The sequence below is a fragment of the Nannobrachium achirus genome (assembly GCF_963921795.1).
Source record: "Nannobrachium achirus genome assembly, chromosome: 24".
Lineage (NCBI taxonomy): Eukaryota > Metazoa > Chordata > Actinopteri > Myctophiformes > Myctophidae > Nannobrachium > Nannobrachium achirus.
This window is the reverse complement of record NC_137831.1, coordinates 31,255,167-31,268,498: the sequence shown is the minus strand read 5'-3', so window position 1 is coordinate 31,268,498 and position 13,332 is coordinate 31,255,167. Positions and strand designations below refer to the sequence as shown.

Genomic DNA, 13,332 nt, shown 5'->3' with positions numbered 1-13,332 from the left:
ACTTGCAATGTTATTTAGTTATACAACTGCAACACAACAGTGGGCGGGGTCCATGAGCCAACTCAAGGTTGTTGACTGATTTACCACTGTTTTATGCCAATCAGAATCCAGTATCTGAAGTATGTGACCACAAAAAGTGGTTTATTTTATTTTTTATTTAGTGTAGTCCAAGGTTATGGTAGATAGTGCCAGCACAAAGCTTCATGTTGCTACAAAACATGAAATAAGCACTAAATATGCAGTATTTTAATGGTTGGTAAGTGGCCGTGCTACAGTATAATCGGGATAATCCTCTCTCTCTCTCTCGGCCGAGGCATTCTGCGGTTATTAGCCTCTGCATGGTGTGTTATGTTTGCCTAATACCCAGTTCATACTTCCTCTACTCTTACCAGAGAGTCACCAGTTCACACACTGAAAATAGCAGACCAACAAGCTTGTAGATCTGCTATTTTTTTTTTTTTATATAAATCACGGCTTAACAGCACTTGACTGTGTGTGCCCAGGGGTGTCGCACCAAATTCTGGGCCCTGGGTACAAGGATTCACTCACATTTTGTGCTTTAACTATTGAAAAAGTAAGCAATTTACCCCGAGTGAGAGGACATTATGCTCTCATAATGTCCGCAGTGAGGTTGTTATCGGACGAGGCGCAGCCGAGTCCGATAACAACCTCACTCAGGACATTATGAGAGCATAATGTCCGACCCCGAGTGGTAAATAGCTTTTCTACCACTTTTTCCCGTATACATGAAAGAAAACACATAGTTGTAACTTGCAAGGATCTTAAGTTACAATCATTATTGCCTATAAAACTTCCGCGAGACAGCAGATAGTTCCACAAACAACATCTTCTACTCACCAACAGATGGCGCCAACTCCATACTAATCCATGCGTCTAGCTTACAGCTAAGCTAACGTCAGTTAGAAGTACCGTTCCGGCCGTAAATAGAGGCTGTTCGCTTCCAGAAAGGCATAGGTTCAGAGAAAAGGGGCTTTAAAGTTGGCGGATTGCATTGGATCCAAATAAATCGGCGACTATAGCATGCACGTTAGTAAACATAGGACCGTTGCCACCGTCATTTGTTGGTTGGGGGAAGTCCCCGGATGTACACTGAGGCGCATTGATCTCGGACACACAACTTTGCGGCAGTTGTCCTCTGATAACCTCCGGAATTTAGCCAATCAGAATCCAGTATTTGAACACGTGACTCGAAAAAGTGGTAGAATAGCAGATATACAAGCTCACAGCGCGGCACCGAGTGCCGCGCTGTGAGCTTGTAGATCTGTATATCTGCTTGTAGATCTGCTATATTTAAAAGTCAAACCTTTTCATGTGAAGGACCCCCAAAATGATATGTATTTGGCCACTGACTCCCATCTCAAAATATTTAGTTCCAGGGACCCCCCAGAAGTAAAATTTGAGTTACAAATCTTCGCTTAAAAAATACATATATTCAAAGATTTTCACACATTTTCACGAGCTTTCAAAAATAGCACATCTACAATCTCGCAGCTCGGCACAGAGGCGAACATTTTTCAATAGCTAAAGTATAACATAATTAAAGGACCAGGTCACCTCTGGGACAACCAGATCTTATTTTATTGTTGTGTGGGACACGATCAACACAATCCTGAGTTATTTTTTGTGTTCAATCTGTGTTTTTAGATATTTTTGTATTTCAGCCGATTTCAGCATGCTACAACTGGTCATATGATGCAAAATGCATCATATGACCAGTTGTAGCATGCTGAAATACTAACATATCTAAAAACACAGATTGAACACAAAAAATAATTCAGGATCGTGTTGATCGTGTCCAACACAACAATAAAATAAGATCTGGTTGTCCCAGAGGTGACCTGGTCCTTTAAGGCCCCACCTCCAGCTTGGGCCCTAGTAACTCAGTCTGTCGGTCTGTCTGTCTGTCCCAGGTCCTCTCCAGCACTAAAGACGCCTGCTTCGCCTCAGCAGTGGAGACCCTACAGCAGATCAGGTAGGTCTTCACAAATTCTGAACAGAACCGCTATCTTTTTTTTTTAGGACAGTTGTTGTGACTGTGAGTTTGTGGCTGACCATCATCACAGTTAAAGGGGTTAATGACGATTAACTCATTTAGTGCCTCACCCCGATAATCCAGAGGAAAAGCCTATGTTCCTCTCCGCGAGGCCCGATAAACCCGAGAATTTAATATGTTTTAATCGCTACAAAACATTTAAAAGTATGATCGCTAAGTGGTTTCTAATCTCCTGCGAAAAAGTGCTCCCGGTCTCATTTCCGGTCTCCGCCGAATATGGTTTCCGTATCCGGGCGGGAACAGAACGCAGTTAACGTTAGCTATCATGTAAACACTAGTAGACGGAGCTCAGCGATGGAAGCGTCTTTTTCAATGGGATTTTCTTTTGTTAAAAATCTGTGATCGGGTGTACAGACTGTACACACGCCTGGTGCATGATCCGTGCACAGATCGTGCACAGACGATGTGCACGCACGTGCCCACGTTAAAAGGTCAGGACAACGGGGCAGACAGCCCCGAAAGTCGATGTTGTCTCTCGATGTTGTCAATGTCTTTTGAATCCTTCTAAGGTTTTTTGAAAAACCTATGTTTCTATGTCAGCAATCTGGCCAGCCATCGTCAAAGAAAAGGTCCTTTTCACTTCCACTGGAGCTCAGCTAGTCTGTTCTTGAGAGACTACTATGTCAGAGGTTCTCAGACCTTTTCATGTGAAGGACCCCCAAAATGATATTTATTTGGCCACGGACCCCCATCTCAAAACATTTAGTTCCAGGGACCACCCAGAAGCAAAATTTGAGTTACAACCGTTCGCTTTGAAAATACATACATTCAAAGATTTGCACACATTTTCGTGACTTTTTCAAAAATAGCAGATCTACAAGCTCGCAGCGCGGCACTCGGTGCAGCGCTGTGAGCTTGTATATCTGCTATTTTTCACTGGTTAAAGCAGTCAATAATTCTAGGCCTAAATGGGTTAATAGCGGTAAATATTTAATGATTGATTGATTGATTGATTGATTGATTGATTGATTGATTGCAGCACCACCTTCACGCCGTCGGACAAGCTGCAGGTGATCCAGCAGACGTTTGAGGAGATCACCCAGGAAGTGCTTAAGCTGCAGAGGGAGGACTTCCTGTGGTCCATGGACGACCTCTTCCCCGTCTTCCTCTACGTGGTGCTCCGTGCACGGTCAGCACGCACACATGCACACATGCACAGCATACACACACACTCTCTCTCTCGCTCTCTCTCTCTCTCTCTCTCTTTTTTATATGGGGCTTTTAAGCCGTGACATCATTTTGTAGGCAGAGGAGAATCTGCCCCCAGAGCATTTTCTGTCCCTCGCTATTTCAAAAAACAACGACTAAAAAATAACGACTAAAGTATCATTCTAACACTTTCCTTTCAATAACAAAGAGAAGAAAAATGTGTAAATAGTAAAAATAGTAAAAAGATTCACGGAAACTGGGGGCAGAAATTCTCCTCTGCCTACAAAATGATGTCATACTTAACAGCCCCATAATATACAGTACGCAGTGGTAACCCGAGTCCCCAGAAGTATTTTTTTTACCTTATCTTTTTTGACCTGATCTTTTTTCTTTTGTTTTATGATGTTTTATGCAAATGTTTTACACTGATTGTAGCACTTGTGTAGATTAAGAAAATAAAAGAATAAAAGGGACAAGGACAGAATTAATTTGCATTAGTTTAGTGTGTCTCACGGTTAGTACTGACACAGGTATTCCCCTTTTCACAGATATGGGCTTAATATTGATGGGCATAAAAGGGATTCTATTGTATGGACATTCCCAGATATGAGCTTAATGTTGATGGGCATAAAATGGATTCTATCAGGGCATCATCTGGGAATCAGATGTAGAGGTCAGCTCCATATATGGAGATCTAGGTGATGATCCAGTCATCTCCATGTATCGATAGTGTTGTGATCTTCATACATACTGGTATATGGATATCCAGATGATGATAGTCAGCAGTCTTGACAGTCAACAATGTGATGTCAGAAGGTCAGCTACAGAAGGTCACCTCTCCTCTCCTCTCCTCTCCAGGATTAGGAATTTGGGGTCAGAGGTCAGCCTGATTGAGGACCTGATGGATCCATGTGTTCAACATGGAGAGCACGGCATCATGTTCACCACACTCAAGGTACACCCGCACACGCACACGCACACACACCCAACAATCAGTTAACCCCATTTAGACCGGGAACGCAAACCTGTGTCATTTTAGGTTTTCACCACTTTAACCATTATTTTATGCTTTAGCTATTGCAAAATAGCAGATTTACAAGCTCACAGCGTGGCACTCGGTTGGTAGCAGATCTGCTACCAAGATTGCCCAAAATTATATTAAATGCACTTTTGTGACACTGGCTCTCTATGAAGAAACGTGACTTCCTGGTCATGTGATCTCCCGTTGCATTTCGGGAATTGGAGTGTTTCTCTTCAGCCGCGGTTGGCCCATACAGTTTAATATAAAACAATAGGCAACGCGTCGTGGGCACTGGGAGACATCAAAGAGTTTGGCATTTTGAAACTGGAGGGTTTCTTGACCCCTTTATATCTGTGACACTGATATGTTGTTAACTCTGTGTGTGTGCGTGCGTGTGCATGTGTGTGTGTGTGTGTGTGTGTGTGTCTGCGTGTCCCATGACCTCTCCCCCAGGCGTGCTACTACCAGATCCAACACGAGAAGATCACTTAAAAAAGGAAGGTGCTGGGCACCGACCGACGTGCTCCTCAGTGATCCGGAGATGGGACAGCTTTGGGGATGACGGACGCACGGTGCGGCCAATAGAAGAAGAGGAGGAGGAGGAGGATCACACTAACAGGTTGCCTGCAGCTCCATCTGCCGCTGTTACAGAGGCAACATCCCCGCCACACACACACACACACACACACACACACACACACACACACAGAGTATTTATATAAAGGCTGGAGGACTCTGGTAGGTTGGCTGACCCTGAACCGGCCTCATTTATACAGAATGATCACCGTTTCAGTGCACTGTGTGCTGCATGTACGCGGCACCTTCCCCTTCCACACTGCCAGTTCCACATCCCCTTTCCCCATAAAGACAACTGTTTCTATCTCTCTGGAGACTTTGGCCTGCCAAGTGAAGGATGTCCCCCCTCCTGTCCCTTCCCCGGGACATCCTGAATAAGCAAGGCCGGGAATAAAAAAACAAAATAAAAACTGTTTTTGGGGTGGATGTTTCACGGCACAGTGACCTCTGCGTTTAATGACGCTGGACGATGCGGCACTTCTTCTTTGTGCCGTGGGGAAGAAGAAAAAAGGAAACTAAAAAGGAAGAGGGCTTGACACTCCCGGCGTGTGAATCTGAGGAACGGCAAGGAGGTTCCGTGATGACGCTTGCATGCGGTAAAAACAGTGTTAAAGGGGCGGGTTGGTGAGCAGCTCTGACCGCTACAGAGGATGGATGTTATCCCATCATTTCCATCAGGACTTAATATCCTTGTGTATTGTCTTAGGCCCCCGATGCGGAGACTTTCAGGAACCCTCATTGTGAGCTCCACATTGTCTTGAGTATTCCAAGCGCAATGGCTGGCGAAAAATTATGAGATGCTAAATCAAACTGTGAGGGAGTTGTTTGTTTGTTTTTCATGACAATCTGAATGCCAAATTCAGCCATGTTTTCAGTATTAAGGAATCACAAGCAAGCAAGGAAGGAGGTTGCATTTTCTTGGTCAAAGACGGCTCTTCTGCCACAGTAAAGAACTGTACAACACTGACATTACAAATACTTTGTCTTTACTAACACAGGATGTGTTTTGGGTTCCTGTTCTTTATACAGGAATATTTTCCGTGTTCCTACTGTAGACGGGTCTTAAAATGGTATTTCAATTTGCTCATGAACACGCGCGAGTATAGCACTTGTCAGTGACACTTTCCGAAGGACGTCTTATTCTCAAGGACAGAACTCCGTCTGCCTACCCGTCCAACCCTGGCGAAAGCATTTACTGTGAAACCCACCTCTGCAAACGTCCAATTACATACATACACATCGTCACACATAGATAAACGCGACACTTCGCACCACGTTTCTCACCACGCTTCGAGCTTGCGGATCTGCTACTTTTGAATGCTTTCGTGTGGCGCTGCAGTAAGACCAAGTAGGGCGCTAATTTATGAAAAATCACACCCAGTGTGAAGTGAGCGGTGCCATTCAGTTGATTTCATTAAGCGTCCTGCGAAGCTTGGCCAACGTGACCCTGGCCATGTACAAATAGATGTTGGTTAAACGCCAGAGCGGTTAGCACCGTTAAAAACCCCCCACAAAAGTTAAAATATGGAGGTAAGAGGTGTTCCGCCCGGCTACAGTGATACACAGTATACTGTATGTACAGTATGTATGTACTCTGCCCCTGCACGCCATCTGTTTGTCTGTAGACAACCATTTAAGGTAACAACCGTTTGACAACGTCACAATGTTTATGATAGCACTGCATTACTGTACGTGCAGCCCCATACGCAGAAGTGGCTTACATAATTTAATAGGGCTTAAAAGCCTGATTTATGTCGCGCGCCGGTGTGCCCTAAATAGCAGACCTACAAGCTCACGATGCACCGCCGTGCAAAGGCGCTTGTGGGCCTGTAGATCTACAGACCTCCGGCAGAGGATGCCTGCACACGACTGAAGCATAAGTCAAGGCTTACGGGCGATGCGGTCAATGACTAAGCCTTTTCCTTTGATATTATCATGATCTGTGGTTAAGAGCAGGAGTAATGGATCAGATTAATACATTCTTTCAAAAATACTGTATTGGCATGTTGGCACTAGGTTGTCAGCAGCTTAATTTACATGCAAGGCTCCCAATGAAGGATCTCTCTATTGAGTACTGCATCAACCGTCTTTGCTAAAAACAAGAGGAGTACAAGAAAAGCCTCTGGAAATCTTTCGAATCGCGAAGGACCTCGATTCAAACTTTCCATCCTTTTCAACTCCGTTTCCACAAAAGAGTATTATTGATACATGACATTGTATTGCCCTAAGAGTTTAAAGTGTTAGTTCACCTATTTTTGACATAAAGCTGTGTGAAATACTTGACATTAAAACAGTGGTTAAAAATGTATTAATTGATTACCAGAGTCCCGTGGTCAGAGTTCTGGTCAGTTTTAGATGAATATTAAGTAGTTCCAATGGGGTGGGGGCCATTTGACCCAATCATTGAAAATAGATTAATCCACAAAACTAGCGTCATTTGTATTGTTGGCCTATTTCTACCATATAGAGCGAGGTTTCGTTCTGATCAGCTGACTGCAAAGCACCTTGTTTTGGGGAAATACGTTGCAGCGGCGTAGTGATACTGGACACATAAAATAGTACCATGTGAGTGAGGGGTCAAAATTGAACGAAAGTTGGTCTATTTGGTAGAAATAGGTCAACAATACAAATGACGCTAGTTTTGTGGATTCATCTATTTTTAATGATTGGGCCATGAGCCCCTGCCAAATTACCGGAACTACTTTATATTCATCTAAAACTGACCAGAACTCTGACCACGGGACTCTGGTAATGAATTAATACATTTGTAACCACTATTTTAATGGCAAGTATTTCATACAGCTTTGTGTCAAAAATAGGTGAACTAACACTTTAAACATGTGGTCAAAACAAGGAATTAAATAAATACATTTAATCAAGAACACAATTTAAAATTGTGCTGCTCTCATATTGTGCTTTAGTATTGTGGTGACTCTGCGACAGCGCTGCATTCTTTGCCCTAGAAGTATTTGGTTCCAGCTGTGCGCGGCCATACGTGCCTATAGGTTTATGTCCAGCGACAGCCACCAGTATTACGGTTTAGCAATACAGTCTTTGTAACAATGGTGTTAATGCAAAGAGAATTCATATATCCATTTTAGAATGGAAAAAGGAAATTCACCTTTATCAAACTGCATCTCTAAAACCCTGCGGATCCTGTTATTTTATTTTATTCGTCGATCATCTTGTACGTTTAGGTGTTGACTTTTGTTAACTGTGAATCAGTTTTGATAGAAAAAACAGCTTCTGCAATCATTACGTTTATGTCACCTTAGATGTAATGTATTTTTTATTTATTTTTCCAAAGGCAATCATTCCCTCTAAAGGGTGATGCATGCTACACTTTTAGTGCAGAAATTAAATCGGTTCGGCTCTGTCCAGACTGCAATATGACGTCATACGTCATTCAGAGGTCCGCGCCAAATCAACCCAACTGATTTGATTTTGTCTCTGGGAAAGTGTACTATGCCTCGGCCTTAAGAAGAGATGAGCCGTTGTATAGAACTAGATGGCAACATGCACATTAAATCATACGGGCTTATGACGTCTTCAGGAGGCTGCTAGGGGCTCAAATGGAAGCTCATAAGTGGATTTCCCGCGCAGGCACCACAATACTGAAGGCTGACAATAATTTACCTACAGTTACTCTACCTACCTACACACTGGTTGTTGTCAACCGAATAATCCTTCCCTGAACTATATAGTCAGTGTTATTCATAATCTGGCAATGTGTGTGATCTCATTTTAGAGAGGAATGAATCTCTATGGCATTTGTATTATTTCTATTCTATTCACAGTTTGGAACAAATTGTCCGCCTGTCGATTGGATTACTGCGGAAAATCTACAGCAAGAACATGAAGTGCTATTTAACCCATTTAGAACGGGTACACATTTTGTGTATCATTATTTTATGCTTTAAATATTGAAAAATGGCAGATATACAAGCTCACAGCGCGGCACCGAGTGCCACGCTGCGAGCTTGTAGATCTGCTATTTTTGAAAAATCGTGAAAATTTGAATGTTGACCCGATTCTATAAGTGTCTTTTGAATCCTTTTAAGGTTTTTTGAAAAACCTATGTTTCTATGTCAGCATAGCCATCGTCAAAGAAAAGGTCCTTTTTCACTTAGCTCAGTTAGTATGTTCTTGAGAGACTACTATGTCAGTGGTTCTCAAACGTTTTCATGTGAAGGACCCCCAAACTGATATTTATTTGGCCACGGACCCCCATCTCAAAATATCTAGTTCCAGGGACCACCCCCAGAAGCAAAATTTGAGTTACAAATGTTTGCTTTAAAAAATACATAATAAGATTTGCACACATTTTCACACATTTTTCAAAAATAGCGAGCTTGTATATCTGCTATTTTTCAATAGTTAAAGCATTCAATAATTCTAGGCCTAAATGGGTTAAAATGGATTCAATCCACGTGTAATAATAGTTATTTGGTTGTTCTAAGCTGAGATATTGTACTTTGAGTGAGTGGTGTCAGGCCCGGTTTATACTTTGTCTACTTTTATCTCATGCGTAAATAGGCGATCTGATCTATAAGCTCATAACACGCTGCATCCGCGATGTGTTGTGAGCTTATAGATCGGCAATTGTTTGCCGTGTGACGCCGTCGTACGGCGGAGCACGTTTTATGCTTTAGTAATCATGTACGCTTCTCGTGAAGATTGAACTGTCAGATTCAACTTACCTCAACACCTGTTTATGACCATAGACTGTAAAATAAAAAGATATATACGCGCTTCTGGTGCAAATACGGCACGCGGACAGCCACGCCACCGGCACCTCAAGTGTTCACGTCATGTCAAAGGAATGGTGTGTGTGTGTTTCTGAGGACATTTTGTTTCAGCTGGCTGACATTGTGTGACTTTTACACGTGGACAAATGTGTTGTACCTTAAAATAATAACCAAGGGCAATAAAGACATTTTTGTTGGATAATAAATGTTCTGCGGCTGAGATCTCGTCCTGTTCTCGGTTCCTACTACCCTGGTAGACCAGTGGTTCTCAACCTTTTCAGGCCGCGACCACCAAAATAATCATATTTTAACTGGGGACCCCACCACCCTGACGAGCACTAAAGAGTTGAAGCATTACATTTAGTGTAACATGGTTCTATTGTGAAAATAGCAGATCTACATGCTCACAGCGCCTTGCGTTGTGAGCATGTAGATCTGCTATTTTCACAATTTCTGCCTGTAATATTTGGCCAATGTTTAATTTGTCATTTTAGAGGTATTAAAAAGTCCTTAAATTGTCACTTTAGAAAAGTAAAGATACCCACACTAAAACTTTATGTTGGTTTGTTTACTGTTGAGTGAAAAACAATGTTGCACATTAAGTTAATCATCTGGGGACCCCCCAAATAATTTTGGGACCCCCCCTGGGGGTCCCGACCCACAGGTTGAGAACCACTGTTGTAGACCATCCCGGTCGCGTGCATTCACATTATCATGTGTCTTCTGTTTAGCACTTACAAATATGCAAAGTAGAAGAAAAAAAAAAAGAAAAGAAAAATGTATTCTTAAAATTTCTTTCAAATGTTAAAACAAAAAATGGTATTGTATTTCTATGTTACTTCTTTTTTTCCTTGTATTTAGTTTTTTAGTTTTTCTGCACCCCCTTTTTTAAATAGACAATCTTCAAGCTCACAATGTGTCATTTTGATGCATTGCGAGGAAACAAACCGTTTGCGTCCCAAGTGCATTTCCTGCCTTGTCCTGAGAGTGACCAACCCCCGCAACAGGAACCAATGTTTTATGTTGGCAGATGTGAAATGGAATGTTGATTTGCGGTTGTTGCCATCATTTGCTGCCATCATTTGCGGCCAGAGTAGTCTCGTGTAGACAGACAACTGTTCCACAATCTCTGAATGCCATGCATGATGGAAGCATTTGGAAATTGTGGGAGACAACCGTCTGGCTTGCGAAATTGCTGCCGGAGTGTAGTGAGGCCAGGCCTGGGAATCAGAAGGGCTCTGGTTCAAACCCAGCCATTGTAGAGCCCCATTTCCACTGTAGGGCCCACCCAGAACTAGAACCAGAACCAAGAACTTTCAAGAACCTTTGAAGTTCCGGGACTAAGTTCTGCTTACGTTTCCATATAACCAGACCTAACTGGGAAGGTCCCAAAAAAGAGTAGCACCACTGCTGGCCCGGCCCATAGGTTCCCAGAACTCAAGTTTAGTTCTACCTCAGGAGCAGGACCGAAAAAAGGTTCCAGGAACCTCGTCTGAAACCGGACTGTGCAACAAAACCAGAACAAAAAAAAAAAAAAAATAGGTTCAGGTTCCTGAAAGTTCTGGTTCCACCTTGCAGTGGAAAGGGGGCTTATGTGTTAAAGAGTCCCTGTGCAAGACACTTAACCCCTAACTTAGGATGGGTAAATGCAGACGACAAATGTGCAAATGTACAGTGACAAACTAAATTATGACTATTATTACCAGTAAGATGCCCTAAGGACGGAATTCGCACAGGACTGAATTCATTTGCAAGTGTGACTCGAGTTGCGGTTGGTTGTTTAAGTTGGACAAAATGTGGACAAAATATTGATGTCACAGATGTCTTACTGTATGTTATAGACCACATGAGACTCACACAATATGTCCATATATGGGCATTCCAAGCTATGGGCTTAAAATTGATGACATCAGGGATCTCCATCTATGGGCAGGTCAGCTATAGACATTGAGGCATTTGTAAATGAATTCCATATATGGGTATTGCCAAATATGGGTCAACAATGTGATGCCACAACAGGAACAGGTCAGTCAGCTACATTGAGGCATTACCTACCTATTCACTGACGGTCAAGGTTCTGCCGGGTTTGATAGTAAATACTCCCTACAGTCAATCTTTAGTTAAAAGTTCTTTGTAGATTGATTATTATTATAGCAAAAAAATACATTAACCATTCCAGGCCTATACGTTTCCGCCATTTGAAAATAGCTGATCTACAAGCTCACAATGTGTTGCAATGTGTATTGTTGAAAAGGGGCATAATGAGAATACTTTTACTTTTGTTTTTTTAAGTACAACAATATATATATATATTTTAACTTTTACTCAAGTAAAGACTTCTACTTGGCAACAGAGTATTTCTACATAGCAGTATTGATACTTTCACCTAAGTAAAGCCCTTGAATACCGTACATTTTCCCACCACTGCTGCTAACTGCTGCTAAGCTAAGACCTTTTGATCCCACACCCGGGCAGAGAGAGCGTCCATAGTAGTGGATTGAGTGGTAGATCTCTCATTCATTCCACCCCACACACACTGTCCCTCTTCCTCCCTTTCCCTTCCTCCATGCGGCGTGCGTTAAAAGCTGAGAGGACTTAAGAAGATTTGAGCCCCCCCACACACACACACACACACACACACAGTTAGCTCAGCCCGGTGGGGTGGGGGGCGGGGGGGGGGGGGGGGGGCACCGCTCCTGCAGGGCGAGAGGCTGCCAGGCGGCTCTTGCCTGGGATTAAGTGGGATCGAGTGAGATTACACATCTCCCTCTCCCTCTCTCTCTCTCACTCCGTCTCTCTCTGCCACGGCGGCGGAAACTACAAGGGGGAATCATTTACCAATATATATATATATGCATCCGAATTGATGCTACACCGGCGGGATCTGCATCATCAAGGCTCTGACGTTGCAGCGGGTTTTGGCAAACAGGTAAGTACTGAGACCCGTCACATTGCTGCACATCAATTGGTCAATTGGAAAGCAGGTCACGGAGCCGGCTTTGCCTCGATACCTTTAATGAATGATCATCCTGCTGTTAGACAACTGAAAATGTATGATTATTTTGCTCTTGATTATTTTTGTAATGTTATATTGAACAATGTATTGCCATTGAACTTGTTACCGCTGTGTTTAGCGGAGTTATATAGGCCTAACAGCGCTGCCTGAATGCTGGGTTGATTTAAAACGGGTCACGCCACAATATGAGCACTATGGCTGCTTTAAATCGAGTCATTAACCTTTGACCCTGCAGTTTGTGGCCGCGCGCGCCTTTCATGGCATTCGCGTCGGTCATTTGAATGAAATTCCATTTAGTTTTAGTCATATTTTGTAGTCATCTGAAATGTTTTAGTTTTAGTCTAGTTTTAGTTGACTAAATCTATAGTTGATTTTGTCTATTAAAGTGTATGTTGGCGGGCCTTATATGGCGCCGTAACGCCTGATTTTACATTTGGTTGCATGCTGAAAAAAGCATGTAGATCGGCTATTTTCAGAGCGCAACACCTGAGCGCAGCCAAACATAAAATGACTTGTCTTTTAGTTCTACTGGATCTCTTCTCCACTAGTCCCTCCCTAACATTTTGGTCTAGTTTCTATTTGTTGATGAAACTGTCAGTCGTGTGTGTGTGTGTGTGTGTGTGTGTGTGTGTGTGTGTGTGTGTGTGTGTGTGTGTGTGTGTGTGTGTGTGTGTGTGTGTGTGTGTGTGTGTGTGTGTGTGTGTGTGTGTGTGTGTGTGTGTGTGTGTGTGTGTGTGGTCCAGGGACC

General features: G+C 42.9%; 1 protein-coding gene across 2 annotated transcripts in view; it reads left to right on the top strand.

Annotated features, from left to right (window-relative positions):
• The window catches only part of als2b (alsin Rho guanine nucleotide exchange factor ALS2 b), a 76,497-nt gene extending 66,745 nt beyond the window's left edge, over nt 1-9,752 (top strand). For both annotated transcript variants that reach the window (XM_080720300.1, XM_080720299.1), the window contains exons 33-36: nt 1,932-1,993; nt 3,054-3,203; nt 4,082-4,178; nt 4,698-9,752. In XM_080720300.1, coding sequence (XP_080576426.1) covers nt 1,932-1,993; nt 3,054-3,203; nt 4,082-4,178; nt 4,698-4,736 — 348 coding nt within the window. In that variant the 3' untranslated portion in view covers nt 4,737-9,752. The remainder of the gene's footprint in view (nt 1-1,931; nt 1,994-3,053; nt 3,204-4,081; nt 4,179-4,697) is intronic.
• The last annotated feature ends 3,580 nt before the right edge of the window (nt 9,753-13,332 follow it).